Source organism: Corythoichthys intestinalis, chromosome 21 (genome assembly GCF_030265065.1).
Source record: "Corythoichthys intestinalis isolate RoL2023-P3 chromosome 21, ASM3026506v1, whole genome shotgun sequence".
Classification (NCBI taxonomy): domain Eukaryota; kingdom Metazoa; phylum Chordata; class Actinopteri; order Syngnathiformes; family Syngnathidae; genus Corythoichthys; species Corythoichthys intestinalis.
The window spans coordinates 15,445,340-15,465,721 of record NC_080415.1 but is presented as its reverse complement, the minus strand read 5'-3'; the positions used below and the strand labels follow the sequence as shown (position 1 = coordinate 15,465,721).

Here is a 20,382-nt window from a genome sequence, read left to right as displayed (position 1 = left end):
GGCGTGACAGAAAATAATTGAGAAGCACTGCTTAACGTGATTAATTAAAAAAAAATTAATTACCGCCGTTAACGCAATAAATTTGATAGCCCTACTTTAGGTCAAAACTACTACAGACATTTTGTCTGTAACGTTAAATACAATTAGAAAACAATTTAAATAAAAAAAAAAATATATATATATATTAAAAAAAGGCATGTCCGATACTTTTTGGCCGATTCCGATACTTTGAAAATGACGTGATCGGACATCTTTAGTTACTATGTTTTTTTTATTTTTATTTTTTTTCAAGAAAAAAAAGCATGAAAGTTAACACCAGTTACTTTGCCAAGTAATTAATTGCGCTTACATTCAGGTAACTGAGTTACTAACTCAATTACCTTTTGGGAGAAGTAATTTGTAACTGTAATTAATTACTTTTTTAAAGGAAGATTAATAACACTGGTCATAAAGATGCAGTCTGCAGAATGAAAAGTGACGAAAGCGGAGATTTCATTCTGCCAATTTGTTGCCGAACACAATTTGCCTGCAACTATTGCTGATCACTTCTCAGAATTAGCAAAAAAACTGACTCATAGATTGCACTGGTAAGTCAATTTTATCAATTGACCTTTTTAATTTATAATTGGACACACTAACGAACTACCTTCAAGTCAAACTGAATTGCGAGCTGAAGTGCCATGAAGTGCAGCCATCAAGACATGAAAGAAATTGCCAAAAGTGCTACATACAGTTATAACAAAAGTCACTGTTAAATTTTAGTAATCATGATGTAGCTGAAGATATTGATTGTTCTTTGATTGCACCAGGTTATATGTGACAATATTACCAATAACTTCATAATATTTTAAAAATTGAGTTTTATTTTTGTTTCATATTGCACGCTATATACAACGTTGTAAGATTAGTCACCAATTTGTAAGGGCGTACATCACTATTTGTAAGATTCCCAACGGCCTCGGGTTGACAGGTATGGTATTTACTCATCGCATCTGGGCCCCATTTACATTTGTTCCGCCACTGCAAAGCACTGTATCGTATACGACACCTACTATAAGTCATGGACATTAGATACAGTGCCGTTTTGCTTCTCTTATGCAACGTCTGAAATAAATGCTGAGAATATTTTGCCAGTTTTATAGCAAAGGATTTATTCTATTTGCGAAAAAAAAAAAAAAATAGGCAACATCTGTTTTTATTGTTAACTTTCCAACAGTATGAAAAAAATGAAATGGAGAAGAAAAAATATGCACAAACATATATATATATATATATTTAAAGGGGAAAGTGAGTCTCTGCAGCTGGTTGAAGTCACGTGATAAAAAGCGATGACAGGGTTTGGACGTCCAGTCTTCCATATCTAGGAGGCCTCTTGCAATATTCAAGATGGATGGATCACAAACAAAGCAGGGATCATAGTGGACATAAATCAACTATGTACATTGGAAAAGCACACAAACTGCTCTCATCTCTTCCTGGGAACACACATTAAAAAAAAAAAAAGTCTTCGGAATTGTTGGATTCCTTCGCAGAGAGGCAAGATTTGACCAGCGTTCCCTTTCTGGCTACATCCCATTTTCCTGCTCGCCTCCCACCTTCCTTCTCACTACTCTTCCTCCGGCCTCTCAGTCAGAGCTGGGCGAGGCGGCTGAGTCCATGTCGTCGTTCTCCAGGTCATTGGGCGACGACGACTGTCCGCCTTTCACGCGCTTCCATTTCATCCGCCGGTTTTGGAACCAAACTTTCACCTTGAGGAGAGAGAAGAATTTTAGTAAATGACAGCCGCCGCTCAAGAGAAATTACCAAAACGAATTAATGGAGCAATTTAAATTCAATTATTCCCTCCCTCATCATCTCAGTGGCTGCCATTGACCATAGAGGATCAGGAGGGCCAATATTACATCAAATAATACATCATGAAGTTAAAGCAGACATTTTTAATTAGTGCTGCAACAATTAATTGATCAACTCGAGTAATTCGATTAGAAAAAAGCTTCGGTTCAAATTTGCTGCTACGAGTATTCGTTTAGTCTTTGGCATTATAATAGTTTGTTTGAAAGTGTTTGCATTTAGTTTTAATGATTTGGGTGGATACACTGCCCTCTAAACCATTAAATACACTGAATTTAGCTGCTATTTCCACTTCTGGGAGATGATTGGATGAAACTTTACTCATTGAAATCAAATCATGAGGTTTGGCACGCCCTCTTTGCTATTTTTGGCTCTTTGAAATGGCTGACCAAACGCAACTTCAAAAAGGATAACGTAAAGTGCTCATTTATCATAAAAACACATTAACATTAAAAATAACCTATAAAAGCAAGAAATATACCCAACCCAAAAAATGCACTTTGTTCTGGTGTTTGAGTAGAGGATAAATCTGTTTGTTTTGAGGTTTTTTTTGCCCAGCAGAAAAAATGCGGGTCTGAAGGGGTTTTAACATGGCTTAATCTAGCTGCTCCCTGTTAAGATCAACATAAGCTAATATGTTTTTAATGCATTTATATTTTAGCTCCTTGGTATATTTAGGAGTTTTTTGTGGGACTGTGTTTGAACGATTTGTTAAAGAGTATTGCTTAAAAAAAAATTAAAAGTTAGCATTTTACAGCATCTACACTTGCGGACTTTTGCAATGACAGTTAGCCAATTGCTCTTTTGTTGTACTTAAGATTTTTTTTTTTTTTTTTTAATCGTTTGAGGCTCAGCTCAGGTATTTTGATTTATTTTTAAATGAAAGTGCAATTCTGCATAGTTTGAATAAACACTCGGGAATTTTGTGTTCGCATTTAATGCCCTTTTGAAAGTGCAATCTTAGCAAGCCTTTGTTTAACATCAAAAATGGATTCTCCCATGCATTAAAATGTTTCTAATCTGATTGATTATTCGAACTAACTAGTTGATAGATGAATCAAATACTAAAATAATTGATAGGTGCAGCCCTACTTTTAATGTTATAACTTCATTATTGACTTAATAGATTATCTAGGTTTATTCAAACATTTCTCGTTTAGAATTTATATGAATTGATTTAAATTTGTACAGTGCCCTCCATAATTATTGGCACCCCTGGTTAAGATGTGTTTTTTAGCTTCTAATATATGTTTTTTTTTAATTCAAATAATATGGGACCTTAATGGAAAAAAAGAGAAAAATCCAACCTTCAATACAAGTGCATTTATTCAGTGGGGAAAAAATCCCACATAAATAAATCATTATTTGACATCAAATAATGTTTGTCACAATTATTAGCACCCCTGGTGTTAATACTTTGTACAACCCCCTTTTGCCAACAAAACAAGGTCTGGGGACTGAGATGGCCATGGGAGGAGCTTGATTTTGATTTTGTGTCTGGTGAACCATTTCTGTGTAGATTTGGCCATATGTTTAGGGTCATTGTCTTGCTGAAAGACCCAGTGACAACCCATCTTCACCTTTCGGGCAGAGGGCAACAAATTTTGATTTAAAATGTCCTGGTATTTTAGAGCATTCATGATGCCATGCACCCTAACAAGGTTCCCAGGGCCTTTGGAAGCAAAACAGCCCCACAGCATCACTGACCCACCCCCATACTTCACAGTGGGTATGAGGTGCTTTTCAGCATGCGCATCTTTCGTGGCATGCCAGACCCACTTAGAGTGTTTAAAGCACACGGTCCCAGGCTGTGTGCTTTGGTCAGATGAGACCAAGATTGAGCTTTTTGGCAACAAACACTAAGTGGGTCCCAGTTGAAGCCTATTATTAACACCAGCGGTGCTAATAATTGTGACACACATTATTTGATGTCAAATAATTATTTCTTTATGTGGGATTTTTTCCCCCCACTGAATAAACGCACTTGTATTGAAGGTTAGATTTTTCTCTTTTTTTCCATTAAGGTCACATATTATTTGAATAAAAAATATATCTTAGAAGCTAAAAAAACACATCTTAACCAGGGGTGCCAATAATTATGGAGGGCACTGTATATATTTCAAATATTTATGATTTATTTCAGTTTTTGCCAAATTTTTGTATTTCATTTTTTTTAATTATGTATTTTAATTTTAATTTTTGGGGTGGCACGGTGGAGGAGCGGTTATGACGTCCACCTCACAGTTTTGAGATTAAGGGTTCAATCCTGGGCTCTGGCCTTCCTTTTGCATGTTTTCTCTGTGCTTGCATGGGTTTTGTCCGGGTACTCCGGTTTCCTCACACATCCCAAAAATATGCATGGCAGGCTGGTTGAACACTTTAAATTGTCTGTAGGTGAGAATGTGAGCATGAATGGCTGTTTGTCTCCCTGCGTCCTGTGATTGGCTGGCAACTGATTCAGGGTGTACCCCGCCTACTACCTGTAGTTGGCTGGGATAGGCATCAGCACCCTGGTGAAGATAAGCGGCTTGGCAGATGAATGAATAAATTTGTATCAATTCATCTATGAATGAATGAATTTTTATCAATTCATCTGCCATACCACAAGGGTCGCGAGGGTCCTGGAGCCTATCCCAGCTGACTATTAACAAGAGGCGGCGTACACCCTAAACTGGTTAGAAGCCGACCGCAGGGCAAAAGGAGACAACCTTTTTTTCCACTTATTATTTAAAGTGAAGAAGTATTTTGAACACCCTGCTAATTTGCAAGTTCTCCCACGTGGAAATCATGGAGGGGTTTGAAATTGTTATCATACGTGCATGCTTACTGTGAGAGAGATAATCTAAAAAGAAAAATTCAGAAATCACAATGTATGATTTTTTAACGATTTATTTGTGTGACACCGCAGCAAATTATTTGAACACCTGAGAAAACAAATGTTAATATTTTGTACGATAGCCTTTGTTTGCAATTACAGAGGTCAAACGTTTCCTGTAGTTTTTGACCAGGTTTGCACACACCACAGGAGGGATCCTGGCCCACCCATCAGTCAGGTTTCTGTGCTGCCGCTGAGAAACATGGTGTTTGAGCTCCCTCCAAAGGTTTTCTATTGGGTTTAGGTCTGGAGACCGGTTAGGCCATGCTAGAACCTTGGTATGCTTCTTACCGAGCCACTCCTTGGTTTTCCTGGCTGTGTGCTTTGGGTCATTGTCATGTTGGAAGACCAAGGCAAGACCCATCTTCAATGCTCTGACTGAAGGAAGGAGGTTGGTCTTCAAAATCTCACAATATAGGGCCCCAGTCATCCTCTCTTTAATTCAGTGCACTCGTGCTGTCCCATGCGCAGAAAAACACCCTCAAAGCATGATGGTACCACCCCCATGTTTCACAGTAGGGATGTTGTTCTTGAGATGGGTCATCATTCTTTTTCCTCCAAGAAGTGAGTGGAATTATGACCAAAAAGTTGTACTGTCATCTGACCACAAAACTTGCTCCCATGACTCCTCTGCGTCATCCAAATGGGCATAGGCAAACTTAAGACAGGCCTTGACATGTGCTGGTTTAGGTGGGGGAACCTTCCGTGCCATCCATGATTTCAAACCATGACGTTTAGTGTATTACCCACAGTAACCTTGGAAACAGTGGTCCTAGCTCTTTTCAGGTCATTGAAAAACTCATGTTGTGTTGTTCTCGGCTGATTCCTCACCTCTCTTAGGGTCATTGAAACCCCACAAGGTGATACCTTACATGGAGCTCCACCCCGATTGAGATTGACCGTCATGTTTAGCTTCTTCCAGTGGAGGTGAACAATTTACTCTTTGGTGTCTTTGGTCTTGAACATATTACAAGTTTGAGTCTTACTGATTGTATGAGGTGGACAGGTCTCTTTATGCTGCCATCGACCTCAAACAAAAGCATCTGATTCAGGATAAAACATGGAGGTGGACTTTTAATACGCGGACGAGGTCTTTCAGGGTCAGAATTCTAGCTGATAGACAGGTGTTCGAATACTTATTTGCAGCAGTATCACACAAACTGTTAAAAAAAATCATGCATTGTGATTTCTGGATTTTTCTTTTTAGATTATCTCTCTCACAGTGGATTGGGAGAACTTGCAAAATATCAGGGTGTTCAAATACTTATTTTCTCAACTGTATTTTGCCTCTCCTGGCCCTCCATACTATACGGTGATAGACATCCAATCCATTTAACTGTGATTAAACAGATTGGAAATCTGGGGCAGACGATGATTTATAACGTTCAACAACAAAGAATGAACCGCCAGCATTCAATCCGCATAGCCACATATCATCAACACAGGATGTCGGATCACTTGTCTCCCTTACCCGTCGATAGGAAACATTTTGACTGCCGCACCGAGAATAGCAGCGAACAGCAGGAAATTCCGCATAATGGGTGGCAAAAAAAATGGAACGAGTGGACGATGACACTCAAGCGCTTCCTGCTTATACTCCCACAGAAGTTGGGCCATCATTGTTTATGTTTAAATCACTTTTGATGATGCTATAAAGGGGCTGCATTTCAAAGGAGGTTTTGTTGCCTGGAAAAGGTGAAAATTATCCTATTGTTTGATTGAAGGAAAGTGGATCGTAAAAAGAAGGATGGGATATTTGCAACAGAGTGCCTTTTACCTTATTATGATTGCATTACTACTTCATCTCTAAAAGGTATATTTTAACTATTTTGTTAAAAACATTGAGAAATCAAATTTTACATTCAAAATTTAGGAATAATTGTGTTTTACAGTTTGCGCAAAATAGCATTCTTTTTAGATTTTTTTAGTACCCTTGAAGTGATTACAAAAAACATTGAATAAAAATAACAATGGCTTCTTGTCTGACCTTTTGTGTTTCTGATATTAACGCTGCTTATGTTGAAATAGTTATATTTCCTTTCATTACTTACGTAATAAAGAAAAAAAAACACAAATACATGAAGCTTATTTATTATTTATTTATTTTATTTATTTTATTTATTTTAAGAAGCAAAAAAGTGGTTTGCATAGAGATTGTAGGGACATAACACTACCAACTTCTGAGGATGCTCAAATTGTCCCCACCAACTTTTACGCAGCCTTATTTGCATTATATATTGAATTGAGGTATATGGGTAATTTATATTGTCTTCCCATATGTTGTACGGATATAATTGGCCCTACCATGATTAAGTGAATTACTTTCATTATGTTCAGATTTACATTGACCCCTTTTCACTTGCTGAAAGTGCCAGTCCTTTTTTTTTTTTGATGACTACACCCCCCCCCCTTCAAACACACACACACACACACACGCAATCTCAGCCCCGACACAAATACAACATGCCACCTCCTCTGCTTCCTTCAAAGACGAGGAATATTAGAAGCTTTTTTCCGTCAGCAGCAGCCATTGTAAGTAATGTAAAAAGACGTCAATGTTGTGGAGGTGTGGGAAACACCACTAATTTTGCTACTGAAAGTCCGACCTGCATCAGAATTAAATAACATTAATCTGTGTAAATTTCTCAAACTCGAATAGGAAGAAATATCCTCCTGTATGTGTTTTCTACTGTCAACGTTAATTAGACTGTGAGAAATGTAGTGAACCGAAGTTTACGCCTTTTTCCACATTTTTTAAAATTTATTTTTATTTATTTTTATTTATATGGTAATCAGCCCAAACCAACTTTCATTTTTGGTTGAGTTTGGCTGTGCATGTGGGAAGAAATGATGTTTTACCTGAAGAAAGGCTCCATTCCCTGACTAAGAGTTTCTTTCAGTTATACTTAATTTTTTTATTTTGACAGACAATGTTGAGTGGTCTTGACAAGTTTGCATTTATTGTGTATGTTAAAAGAGTTATGTTCAAATATTGCTATAAAAATTTGCGAATAAAATACAGACATTTATTCTGGAAGTTTTCAAACTGTTTCTTTAGTAGTTTTTGAAAACAAAGGTTTGAATCGAATGTTGTATCTCGTAATCCAATACACATAAAAGTTAGTATAAGTCAATACAGGTGTATTTTGCATTGATCATTCAACCTATCAATTAATTAGGTTCATATTCGTGAGAAATGTAGCCCTGACCCCCGTTCACCCAATCTGTTTAGTCTTATTAATGTCCCGTCCCCAAAAAGTGTACATACAGGTTATGCTGTTATACCGTCCCTACCAATGCTGAGACCAAACCTACACCCTTGATATACAGTATATATTTATAGATATATTAAATAGGTTGAATTAAAAAGGAAAAATGAAAGCCCAAGTGTCCTATTTTTTTTTGGGGGGGGGTAAACCAGAACCTAAAAACATTTTCCGTTTTTGGTTGGTCGAATTTGGACATTCATCCATCCTCATCTGATCCCAGGATCAATCCGTTCCAACATCCTGATCCCCTTCGGCCGTCCACGACGACTGATGGAAAGGACATCACAACAGCGTCGAAGATGGAACACGGCCGCCGTCCTGTTCCAGCGGTCTGGCAATTCCATTTAGGGAAGCAGACGGCCGTTCCGTGCGGTCATTGTGGCACCGCCGCCTCATTAGCCGGGACACCGGACTTTTTAATATATCCCGCCGCAAGCGCACGTGCTGACCCGGTTTGATGGCGCCCCTCCCCCCCCAAAGCCTCACGTCATGCGGCGATAACCACAAGAGTCCGTGCAGGAAAACATCTGCTCATTGTAATTTGAACGACCGGGAGACGCCAATGAATTCTTGTGACGGAAGGAGCGGGGGAAGAGTTTTTATTGTTCACTATAATACTGGTCAAATTCCATTTTGTATTTGTACTTTGAGCAATTATAAATACTGTTAAATAGTTAAAGCGTTAACATTCGAGATGCCGATCAATCGGGTCCGATCACGTCATTTTCAAAGTATCGGAATCGGCAAAAAAATATCGGCCATGCCTTTTTTAAATATATTTTTTAATTAAATCGTTTTCTAATTGTATTTAACGTTACAGACATAATATGTTACACTCATCCAGAGTCTTTAGGCTTAAGGTAGGGTTATCAAATTTATCCCGATAACGGCAGTGATAAATTTTCATAAATGTATCACGTTAAATATTTAATGCAATTAAAGCATGCGTTGCTCGACCCACTCACGCATTGTCGCGCTCAATCTGTAATGGCGCCGTTCTACCCATTTAGAGAGATAAAAGGCAGCATAAAACGAGTAGAGTGAATTTTGGCAGCCTTTGGAGCCTTTTTTTAATAGGCTAAAGCCTTACAATCCTCCTCCCTACGATTAGAAATATCATGGGAAGCAATGTGGGGAAGCAAGGTAGCAATTGATCTTTTTCTTAACACCTTATGTTATTTCCCTACGCAGAGAAGATATATCAATTGGTAGCACTACGCACAGTCATGGTTCCACTTCCCATCATGCATTTGGGTTGAATGGCTGCAGTATCATTTACTGAAAGCTCAACAAATACACTAGATGGCAATATTTAGTCACAATATACAAAGTCACAAGTCTTTCTATCCGTGGATCCCTCTCACAGAATGTTAATAATGTAAATGCCATCATGAGGATTTATTGTCATAATAAACAAATACAGTACTTATGTACTGTATGTTGAATGTATATATCCGTCCGAGTTTTATTCATTTTTTTCTTAATGCATTGCCAAAATGTATACGATCGGGAAAAATTATCGGGAATGATTGGAATTGAATCGGGAGCAAAAAAAAGCAATCGGATTGGGAAATATCGGGATCGGCAGGTACTCAAACTAAAACGATCGGGATCGGATCGGGAGCAAAAAAAAATATGATCGGAACAACCCTAGTTAACATGGTTAATTAACACTGACAGTGTTAAAAATATTTAAAATGAAGTATTTGAAATTGCATTTAAAAAAAAAACCAAACAAACTGACAAGTAGTGTTGCACAGATACAATTTTTTTGTCTCCCGATACAATTAGACGCCACATGATTGGACAGCTATTATTATCAGCATCGGCACAGTATTTCTCAATACTCCCAGATACAGATGATGTCATTTTAGTGCTGTATCGGTACCGATACTGGTATCGGTGCATTGTTATAATAAACAAATACAGTACTTATGAACAGAATGTTGAATGTTTATGTCCGTCTTGTGTCTTATCTTTCCATTCCAACAATAATTTACAGAGAAATATGGCATATTTTAGAGATGGTTTCAATTGCGATGAATTACGATTAATTCATTTTTGAGCTGTGATTAACTTGATTAAAAAATTTAATCGTTTGACAGCCTTAAAAAATATTTTATATATATATATATATATATATATATATATAAATAAATATATATATATATATACACACATATATATGTATATATAAGCTACTTTTCATTATTTTTCTTTTAAACAAATAATAATAATAATAATTATAATTCTAAAATATATGTTTTTTTTAATGAACATTCATGTTTCATTGTCATTGATGCCAATAGACGTCCAATCCATTTGAACTGGGAGGGAGTGGCGATGATCATTTGACTGCCAAAGTTAAACAAAGTTAACTAAAAGAGTGCATTGAAACTGTGGCTCTCCTTTCCCACACATGAGGGCATATTGTTCTTCAATATTGTTTAACAGTTCCATACCTGTCTCTCTGTGAGGTCCAGGTTAACGGCGATCTCATAGCGGCGCAGCCTGGTCAAGTAGTTGTGGTGGGTGAACTCGGCCTCCAACTCCCTCAGCTGCTCTTTGGTGAAGGCCGTACGCTCCTTTCGGGCCTTGCAATTGGCGTCCGCTTTGCAGACCGACTCCGGCGTGTCTGGGCGAGGATCGAAGGGACAATGCATTGTGTGGGGTGTTTTCCACAAGAAAATACTTCCCATGATATTATTGAGGAGGGAAAAAACTAGCGCGTAGATTTTTATGACGCCGACAAACTTTAATGATCAGTTTGTGGTACTTTTAGGACCACCATGAATCACAGTCACAGTGGGTCAGCATTTGGCTAATTTGTCCATTTGGCCACAAAGCCACACAGGGACCAACTTAGCGGAGGAATGCAGCGGAACATCGTTAAAGCTGCCAAAGAAAGAACAAAGATGCGGATGTGTCCCGGTCAGACTGTTCCTTATGTGTACGCCCGAGACCCCGGGAGAAGACCCCTACATTAATTCATCTCTACCTGACAGCACATCTATCAGGAGAAGCCTCAAACATCTACAGAGGGGTTGGCATTTTTCAACTATTCTCAACTCGGATCAAGCAAAGCTGTTATCATGGTCCACTTTTTACTAGCTTTCAATGTAATAGTCACATTAACATCATAGAATTATCAATCATAACGGGTTATTACTAAATTTCAACTTTAATATTTTAATAGAAACACATTCTTACTAACTTCAGAATGCTATATCTGAAGCAATCTGACTTTTGTCTTGTGGAATGCTGAGGTTTTTGTTGAAAGTATGTGATTTAGTATTTTTAAATTCTCTTAGAAAGGAAAACAAAAATCTCCACCTAAAATTCTCAACAACCTCAATAAAGAAATAATATAATAATAATGCTACAGAGTACTTTAGTCCTTTAAAAATTGTAACATTTTTTTGTCACCTATTAAAAGGGAAGACCAATTGTTAAGTATGTCTGGGTGTATTGTTTGCAAAAATATTTACAATATATGACGAGCGTAGTGTTTGGGTGTGGGTGTGTGTACTTTAAACTGGAATATTGGATTACACCATGTTACAGGAAAAACAATAAAAATGTGTTGTTTTTGTAATCATTTTATTTGTGTTGCTTTCGTGCAAACTCAATGAAAAAGCGCCACTAAAAAGGTAAATGTTTGGTTTTGCTAAAATTCGAGGCTATAGATGGTACAAGGCTATATATGGTAGTTATTAGTTAGTTATGCAAAAAAACCAAAGACAAGGCTGAAAAAGCTGTTTCTGCTCTTGCACCCCTCTTTAAAATAAACCGCTGTATTTTAAGCCAAAAGAACTGTTGTGTTTGATAGAACAATATGTCTATATGCTGCCATAGCAGTTTCCTGGCGCATTAAGCCCCCGAACTATTTTTAATTAGTCCGTTTTACCCTGGAGACCCCCGTTTACAGACACTGCGTAACTGCTTTTGTTTCAACCCAGCCATAAAAAGAAGGTAAGTAATTATATGTATTATTTGAAATGTCTATCATTTTTAGTTATATAATATTTAGTTTAAAAAAAAAAAAAATTTTTTTTTAATTATTTACTCGCATATTTTAAACTTTTAAACAAATTAAGTCACAATAAAAGAAATAGTGTCTTTAAATAGGTCACGGATATCTACCTCATAGCTATCGCTTAATTGTATTTTTTTGTTACTGTCGCATTTTCCCCGATATTTTAGATGATAAATAATTGATCCAAACAAAGAAAAATTGAAAAGGGTAAATATTTAAAAAAGAAAATGTCAACCATTTCTTGATGTCTGCGATTTCTCCATTGCGATCCTTGTTATATTACCGTGTTTCACCCATAAAATCCCCAAAAAGTCCGGCTGTGGCCATTCACAGCTATGTCTTGAAACTCAGTGATACATGCTGCATAAAGTTTTTGGATCATAATAAGGTAAATACGCGATAATATATCATTAAAATCATGGTGTCTTTAATTATGCTCTCTCATGCTCTCACCTCGAGTTAGTGTTTAGGGGTTAAAAAAAAAAAAAAATTTTAAAATGCCCTCCTCTTCAAATTTTTTCTTTTCCCGAAATTTAAAGATTTTAAGCTTTTCAATGATGTATCACACATGCATATGGGACAATTTTAAAATTTGGCCAAATTGGGGGTCTCAGACTGGAACTTCAAGTCACCTGAGTGATTTCCGCCATACATATATATATATATATATACATATATATATATATAAGCATTAGAAAATACAACAGTAAAGAAAAGTGGAAAATATATTTTCAAAATTGTGGGTACAAAATATGTGTTACTACAGTAATTCTTGGGTAATGGTGAAAATGTACACTCGAAATAAGTAACATCCCATTACTTTTTGGACTAGCAGTAAATGATGCTCCAATTCAGATTATTCATATTGGTTTGTTTTTTTTGTCGATTTGAAAACATTTTGTTCCCACTTTTTTGTAAAGTTAATCGAGGATGTAGCATGTTAAAATGACAGCATATCATTGACATGACAGCAATACCATTACGCAGCAGTTCTTTGCTAGATGTAGCGCAAAAAAAATATGTCAAAATAACAGATGAGTTGGTGGTGAACACTAGGAGTAACAACAATGTCTGACATCATCCTATTTAAATTTTCCGACGGCTCAAAGTTGACAAAGTTTAGCTTTGCCAGATCATCCAGCCAGAAATTGAACTTCTGGAAATCCAGATGTGCATAAATACACGTGTAGTTGCACAGGTTGCACTTAAACAAAATAGGGGGAAAAAAGTCACACTTCAGTTCAGGTGTCAGCTCTAATGGCGTTTAGGTCAGCTGGCAGCGTCCGAGGCGGGAATGCGCGCAAGAACACCTGGCGGGACCTTGTCACACCCCACCCCCAATAAATATTCCGCACAGCCAGATGCCGTAAAAGTAAATAGGCAGCGGTGAGGGGGGAGCAAACTGGTCATACGGAGACCACAAATAGTCGTCTTGGAAATTGACAAAATGACAATTAACTTCATGTAATTGTAATAATGAGGCACGAATAGCAAATGGACATAATGTCGCAAGATCCTTAGGCAGGTATATATTTACATTAACTGCCATCAGTGTGGCATGTGTAAACATAAAAACTAATATTCGAACTCAAGTTTTAAAATTGTCACTATTTGTTTTTAACTGACTACTTTTCCACTTTATTGAGCAATTTGAGAGCCTAACTGTAGGCTTATATTTTCACAAATGTGTATAAACCTAAATATATTTAAGGTGATTATTGTGAAAAATACAGTTGCTTTCATCTCTACTTTCATACACACCTAGCTGAAATATCAATATTAAATAGGAATATTATATTGTTGGCACTTTAGTGTTTAAAAGTACATGTGTTACTATTGGCATACAATTAAAACACTAAAGAACTTCTCATGTTTAATTTTTACCTATTAAAATAAACTCATATAATGTAGAGAACGATTAAAATTTGTTGCAAGTTTCAGGAATAAGTTTAATCATCAATGAGAAAAATATCGCATCCTCTTATCGTACACATTCTCTAATTGGAAATCTAACAATTCGTGCAAAAGTTAACATGTCTAAGATCATTAACGTATTTTCATGAGGAAATAAAGCGAGTACTTATGATTAAAAAAAATATATTACAATTGTCTTCAATAGTTGCAAAAAAAATTTAGAGAACAACAACTTAGACGCTTTAGCATGTCACGCGACTTACGTGCCTAATGTGAATATTAAAAATATATTTTTAATTGAGTGAGAAGAGCGCATCCCCTCACCTGTGGCATCTCTCTTCCTCTTGCCTCCGCTCTTCTTGTCAGAGTCTGCCGACGCCACGCTCTGGGGCGAATATTCCCCCTCGGGGCACGAGGGCACGGCCCCCGGCAGCCGCTCGGCCCCGACATTGTCCAGCTCGGGCCCCGCGCCCTCCCCCGTGTTAGAGGGTGGAACCACCGGCGGGCAGGCTTCAGGGACCCGGCCTCGCGCCTCGCAGGGGTTGACGTGCCAGTCGGGTCTCTGGTAGCCCCCCTGGCTGTCCGGATAGAGTCTGTCATCGCGGGGGTACGCGGCGGCGTGCGGCACTAGGCAAGAACCGGAGAATTCCGTGTAGGCCAAGAACTCGGGCTTCTGGTGCAGAGAGAAAGATGCCTGCTGGTAGGGTGACTGCAGGTTGGAGCCCGGGACACCCGAATGGGGGTTCCTCATGCATCCCCAGATAGGGCTGCTAGGGTGCGCGCTCCTCATGCAGCTGCTGGCCGGCTGGTCCATGACTGCACTTGAAAAAAAATCAACCAGGATCCTCTTGATGGCGTGAGGACAGAACGCCTCGGTGACCCCCGTTGTCGCTCGCACTCCTGCGGGTTCTTCGCGCTCTCTTGGTAGAGCTGGACGGGCCACTGCTGGGTTGAAGTGATCGGGCCGCCTCTTTTCACAAGTCTGCTGAGGCCTCCTTGACAGTGAGCCCTCCTCCTGAGGTGGGAAAGCGCGGCGAGTTTATGGTAGGGGGGAAAAACGACACCTCAGGGGCGGAGTCTCCAGACCCCCGACCACATGTTGGAGTAGCTGGCCTGCCGCATCCACTATTAATCACAGGGGAAATTTTATATGCACATCTAATGGCCTTTCCAGACGCGGCCATTTTAAAAGGGACATTTTCTGCCGGCTAGAAAGCAACCACCCACATGGGAGCAGCACGGCGCACTCTTTTCCAGCTCCTTAGTGCTCACTGACACCCATTTAAGTGGCTTTTTGACACCCGGATGCTGTCCTCTGTGTTTCGATCACACCCAAATCCACCTGGCGGCATTCCCTTTCCTGTTCCCACGTTGTTGACATGCACAATATGGAATTTCAGGGCTGTGATTCAAAAGCACCAGTGGGATGGAGGCTTCAGGAGAAAGGAAAGTCTTCTGGTAGATGCTTCCTCTTTTTTCAACACTGCAAGGAGCTGTGGCCACATTAACCACATTTACTTCACCAAACCAGTGTCACGTTCTTGTATCACGGGATCTTAAATACTCAATCACACAAAGATGGAACATTACAAACACACTTCTAAATTTAAAATGTGAATGTTTGTAAAGTTCGGGTTGCATGCCCAAAGAAAATCACTTATGTCATAGATATGCCGGATAATAGCTTTGTTGAAGTGCAAAATTTGATTAATGGGACAAATTTTTAAAAAATGGATACTTCAAACCAAAACGGCATACATTTTTAGGGTTTTTGTTTTATTTTCTCCCAGGGATACTAATGACAGCAACATGTATTTTTGGGTGGAACGTCCAACTTTTATGGAGCTGAATTTTTCAAAAACTTGGCGGACTTGAATAAATTGCCAAATGACTGCTACTACTACTGAAGGGAATAGTATCTTTTCTCATATTTACTGTTTGACTGTTTGTATTACTCTAACGCACCCAGTATGAAATAAATAGCATTTATATCATAGTTTAAGAAAAAAAAGCAGATTATATTTAGATATTATGAACAGTTGGACTTGACATGATTACAATTTGCAGTGCCATGACAACGGGCAGATAAGAGCAGAACAGATACAGGATGCCTTCTAACCACGGAAGCTCAACGCACGTGTCATGCAGCTGACTGAGCAAGATTGACGTTGACAAGCAGGTGATAGGGAAGATATCTACAAGCCCACATCTGCACCCCCAAATCCCGTGATCAGCTCTTCTGGACAATACAGAACAAATGGCGGGACATGTTGTCTTGCCACATGTAACATCTGATACAGAGCAACCTGCGACCAAGAAGTGAGCACTCACTTGGCGCTGAGGATGGAAAAATCCTTAACTCTCGTTACCCTGACAACAGTAACACCCAAATTCTTCTGCCCAACCCACAACAGACCAGTGTTGTTAATAACGCCGTTAAAATATAACAGCGTTACTAACGGCGTTATTTTTTTCCAGTAGTGAGTAATCTAATTAATTACTTTTCTCATCTTGGCAACGCCGTTACTGTTACTGAGGATGGAAAGGCGTGCGTTACTATGTGTTGCTATATTGGTTGAATGACGCGATAAAAGTCTGAGGGTGACTGACTCGCCGAGACGACAGAGCAGAGCAGGAGTGGGGAGGAGGCAAAAAAGTTGTGACGCCGAGGAAACGCGATGCTAGGTGGCTCCAATAATACCTGACTGTAGCCGATAGCCTACAAACTACGCCCACATGATATGGTTGATATGGTAGATATCACATATATATATAGAACTAGATGCGAAATAACAGACACGGGGGCGTTAGCAACATGTACAGTATAGGAACTAGATGCGTTAGTATACAGCCGCCATCTTAAAGCAGTAGACTTCTGAGGAAGGCTCTGTTGTATAGAACCTTCCTAGCGAACCTAAGTAACTTTTTATCTAAAATACTCCTATATCGGCAAAATCTTGACTGGAATCTATCTTTAAATGATGAAACAGTTTTAAACCTTCCACATGTCAAAAGTAGACAGAGGGGAACTAATGCAATAATGGGAGCAATTTTAACAACTTTTAACGGTTGATTCAGGGTAAAGGGTAAATTAGGGTAAAGAATTGGGCTAGGGCAAATTGTCACAAAAACGTTTTACACTTCACATAAACGTTTTGGGGTTTTTTCTGGAAAAAAAAAAAAAACATGAAAATTATCACCAGTTACTTTGCCAAGTAACTAATTACTCTTACATTCAGGTAACAGAGTAACTAACGCAATTACTTTTTGGGAGAAGTAATTTGTAACTATAATTCATTACTTTTTTAAAGTAAGATTAACAGCACTGCAACAGACAATAATCTTAAACAATGCTCAAACACACCCTTCTTCCGGACCAGAGCCCGCTTCACCAGAGCCTTTTAAAGACTGAATTTTTAACTAATTGTTGTAATTTTTCTCAGGAATCTTTGGTTGACTCATGATATGGTGACCCTGGATCCAGTTTGCCTCCTCGCCTGGGTCTCTCTGTGCTGTATGCTTTCTGTCGACTTGGTATAAATTGTCAACTTGAGTTTCGAAGCCTTTTTCCAGCTTTTGAAAAGGAGACAGTACAAGGGGTTAAAACTAAGGTGAGCTTGCGGAGTTAGGCCTTTTGGCCGGGTTGTTGGGCCTTTTGGCCGGGTTGTCGAAGTACTGGCGGCCCAGGTCGTTGGAATTACACTAGCATGGTTCCGGCAATTCGGCTGGCGGAACTCCAGCAATCTGGCTAAAAGGTCACATTCCTTATATACTAAACCCCAAACTTTTCTGACTTCTTTTTTGTAAATGAACTCATGATCAAATTATCTACCAAATTTCATGTTATTACGAAACAATAATAACAACGCATTGGATGTAAACAGCGTTTGTCAAGACACTCAAAGATGCTTTACATATCATTATTTACATTTCACTCCACACTACATGGTGGTAATGCACAATTGAAGCCACAGCTACCCTGGGGCAGACTGGCAGAGGCGAGGCAGCCAATTTGCGCCATTGGGTCCTTCTGATCACTATCAACCACTCATTCTCACACTACTTTCACACAGGCAAGTAGGGTTGACCAAGGATACAACAATAAGCACAAGCAGGAGCTTATGGAATTAAGATTTGTGTCATAACAGATTCAAACAAAAAATTAGACAAAGCAAAACGATTGAGATTAAGCAAACTAATGCATATGAAAAGTAAAGCTAAACATTTTAAATGTTTACAATTTTGTTTCTTTCTTGCTCTCCAGACTTTTGCTCTTATGTCTAGTTATTACAACACTAATGGTTAGCTGCAACGAGTGTAATGTTACAGAATGAAAATGTCCATAACCCTAACAACATTAATTACCATACACTTCAATATAGTTAGTCCACTATCCATAAATGTGAAGATTAGACAGAAGCACTGGACAGTAAAGGCAGACGATAGCCTGCAAAAGCAGAGCAGTGGGCTAGTAATAACTTCCGGGGGCACTGGAAATCTATTTGGTGCACTTGAGAAAGCCCGGCCACTCTATTGCGTGAAATTTGCAATCGAAAAAATTGCTGAAGAGCTGAATTTAATCCCCTGATCTTTTGCAAGGCTCAATTTAAATAAAAATAAAAAATCTACTTCAAGCACAACAAAATACAGCTGAAGCAGTGTTGTTTTTGTCAACAATAATGATAACCAAAATATTTAGTTGAGAAACAATTCTTTGAAGTCTTGGGAGACTAAAACATAATGAGACAAATGCCAGTTTTTGTCCGACGAGAACGAGATGAAAATTCGACAGTTTTCGTCATAGGTTCACAATGTGTGACATTTTCTTATCGTATGTGTAGTTAGCACGTATTGTAGCATTGTTGGGTCGTTTTCTTATCCTGGCCACATATGCCATGTTGCTTTAGCCTTTAAAGGTCTGTGCTGAGTGACCATCAAATGCTAAATGTACCTTGAAGCGTTAGCATTAGCATTTAACTTGGTGAGTGTCGTCTTAAACTCTTGGAAAACTATTTACACAAAGTTCGTGACATCCAGATGAGTTTATTTAGTTTGGTAGTTGAGTTTGAATGAGTGTGTATTATCATCACGGAAATGGTGATGTCGTTGTAGACACTACAATTAAGTGCTCGTTTGTAAGTGTTCATTTGAAATTGTTGAAGTTAAAAACCTTTTATTTTCTTATTCACCGAATAAAACTTTCGAAGTTCACAAACGAAAACATTTTTGAGTAATTGTAGACTAAAACAACTTAAATTGGGCTGAGTTTTCATCGTCTAAAACTAGACAAAGACGAACACATTTTGAAATGACTAAAATATGACTAGTAAGTACAGTGGTAACTCGACATACAATCACTTTGACACACGATCTTTTCGACATCCGACTTAAAATTTGACTCGCCTTTTGGGTCCACATCCAACAACATGCTTGAAATCGGACGATTTATGACAGCGCCGCAGTTTCTCAGTTTTCTGGAAAGAGAGACGCACGGCGGATTTTCTTGTGAAAGAAATCAACATGGGTTCCAACAATGTTACTGCAGGTGGTGAAAAAAGGAAAAAGGTGATGCTTACCATTGAAATGAAGATGGAAATGTTCGCCAGTCTTTATAAGTTAAGGTGACAATTATTATTGTGGTAACATCGCCAAAGAAATTGGCGGTTTCCAATCATATATTCCATCAACTTGTGCAACACAACACGCCAACTGTCCCCCACAGCTGAACATGAAAGGTAAGTAAAAAGTCCGATCTCACTCTGTCAAGTCAGCCACACGATGCGTTCAGGTACACCATGCAAAACACATTCGCCACATTAGAACCTGATTCGTGACATTATTACAGGTATTATTATTACCATTATGATATTATTCCGATTTTTATTCATAATTTATTTGTTTTGCTCTGTGTAATTGCTATTTGCAATAGTACCAACAGTATTTATTAAGGATTTAGTGTAGGTTTTTGGGTTGTGGAACAAATTAATAGAATTATAATGTATTCTTATGGGAAAATTCTTCTCGACATACGACCATTTTGACTTACAAACAAGGTCCTGGAACGAAATTAATTTCATATCTAGCAATGTATTTTCATCCAAAACACTAAGACGAAAATTAAAAGGGCTGGCAAAAACAACACTGGTTGAAAGTGGTTGTTTCCAAATTTAATGGTGGCTTCTGAGTATGTTTTGGCATAGCTTTTGGAATTTTTTTACAATGCTTAGTGAAACTGTTTAGGTGCTGAATTTTGGAAAATGTTTTAGTCAAGCACAAACACTTTTTAAGCTCATTTCAACCCGGCTGTTGAAGTTCCTGCAATAACCTTTTTTTTTTCTTTTTTAAATACAGCATGCAGTATATGTGCAAATATCAATCACTTGATGGGCAGGAGGAAGTCACAATTAGTTTTTCAATATTAACCAATTCTGCTCATG

At 38.3% G+C, this 20,382-nt stretch overlaps 1 protein-coding gene across 2 annotated transcripts in view; it reads right to left on the bottom strand.

Annotated features, from left to right (window-relative positions):
* Window positions 1-1,187: 1,187 nt before the first annotated feature.
* meox1 (mesenchyme homeobox 1) overlaps window positions 1,188-20,382 on the bottom strand; it is a 68,050-nt gene continuing 48,855 nt past the window's right edge. For both annotated transcript variants that reach the window (XM_057827088.1, XM_057827087.1), the window contains 3 exons: window positions 14,270-14,960; window positions 10,458-10,630; window positions 1,188-1,748 (listed from right to left, as the gene is read on the bottom strand). In XM_057827088.1, the coding sequence (XP_057683071.1) occupies window positions 1,626-1,748; window positions 10,458-10,630; window positions 14,270-14,960 (987 nt within the window). In that variant the 3' untranslated portion in view covers window positions 1,188-1,625. The remainder of the gene's footprint in view (window positions 1,749-10,457; window positions 10,631-14,269; window positions 14,961-20,382) is intronic.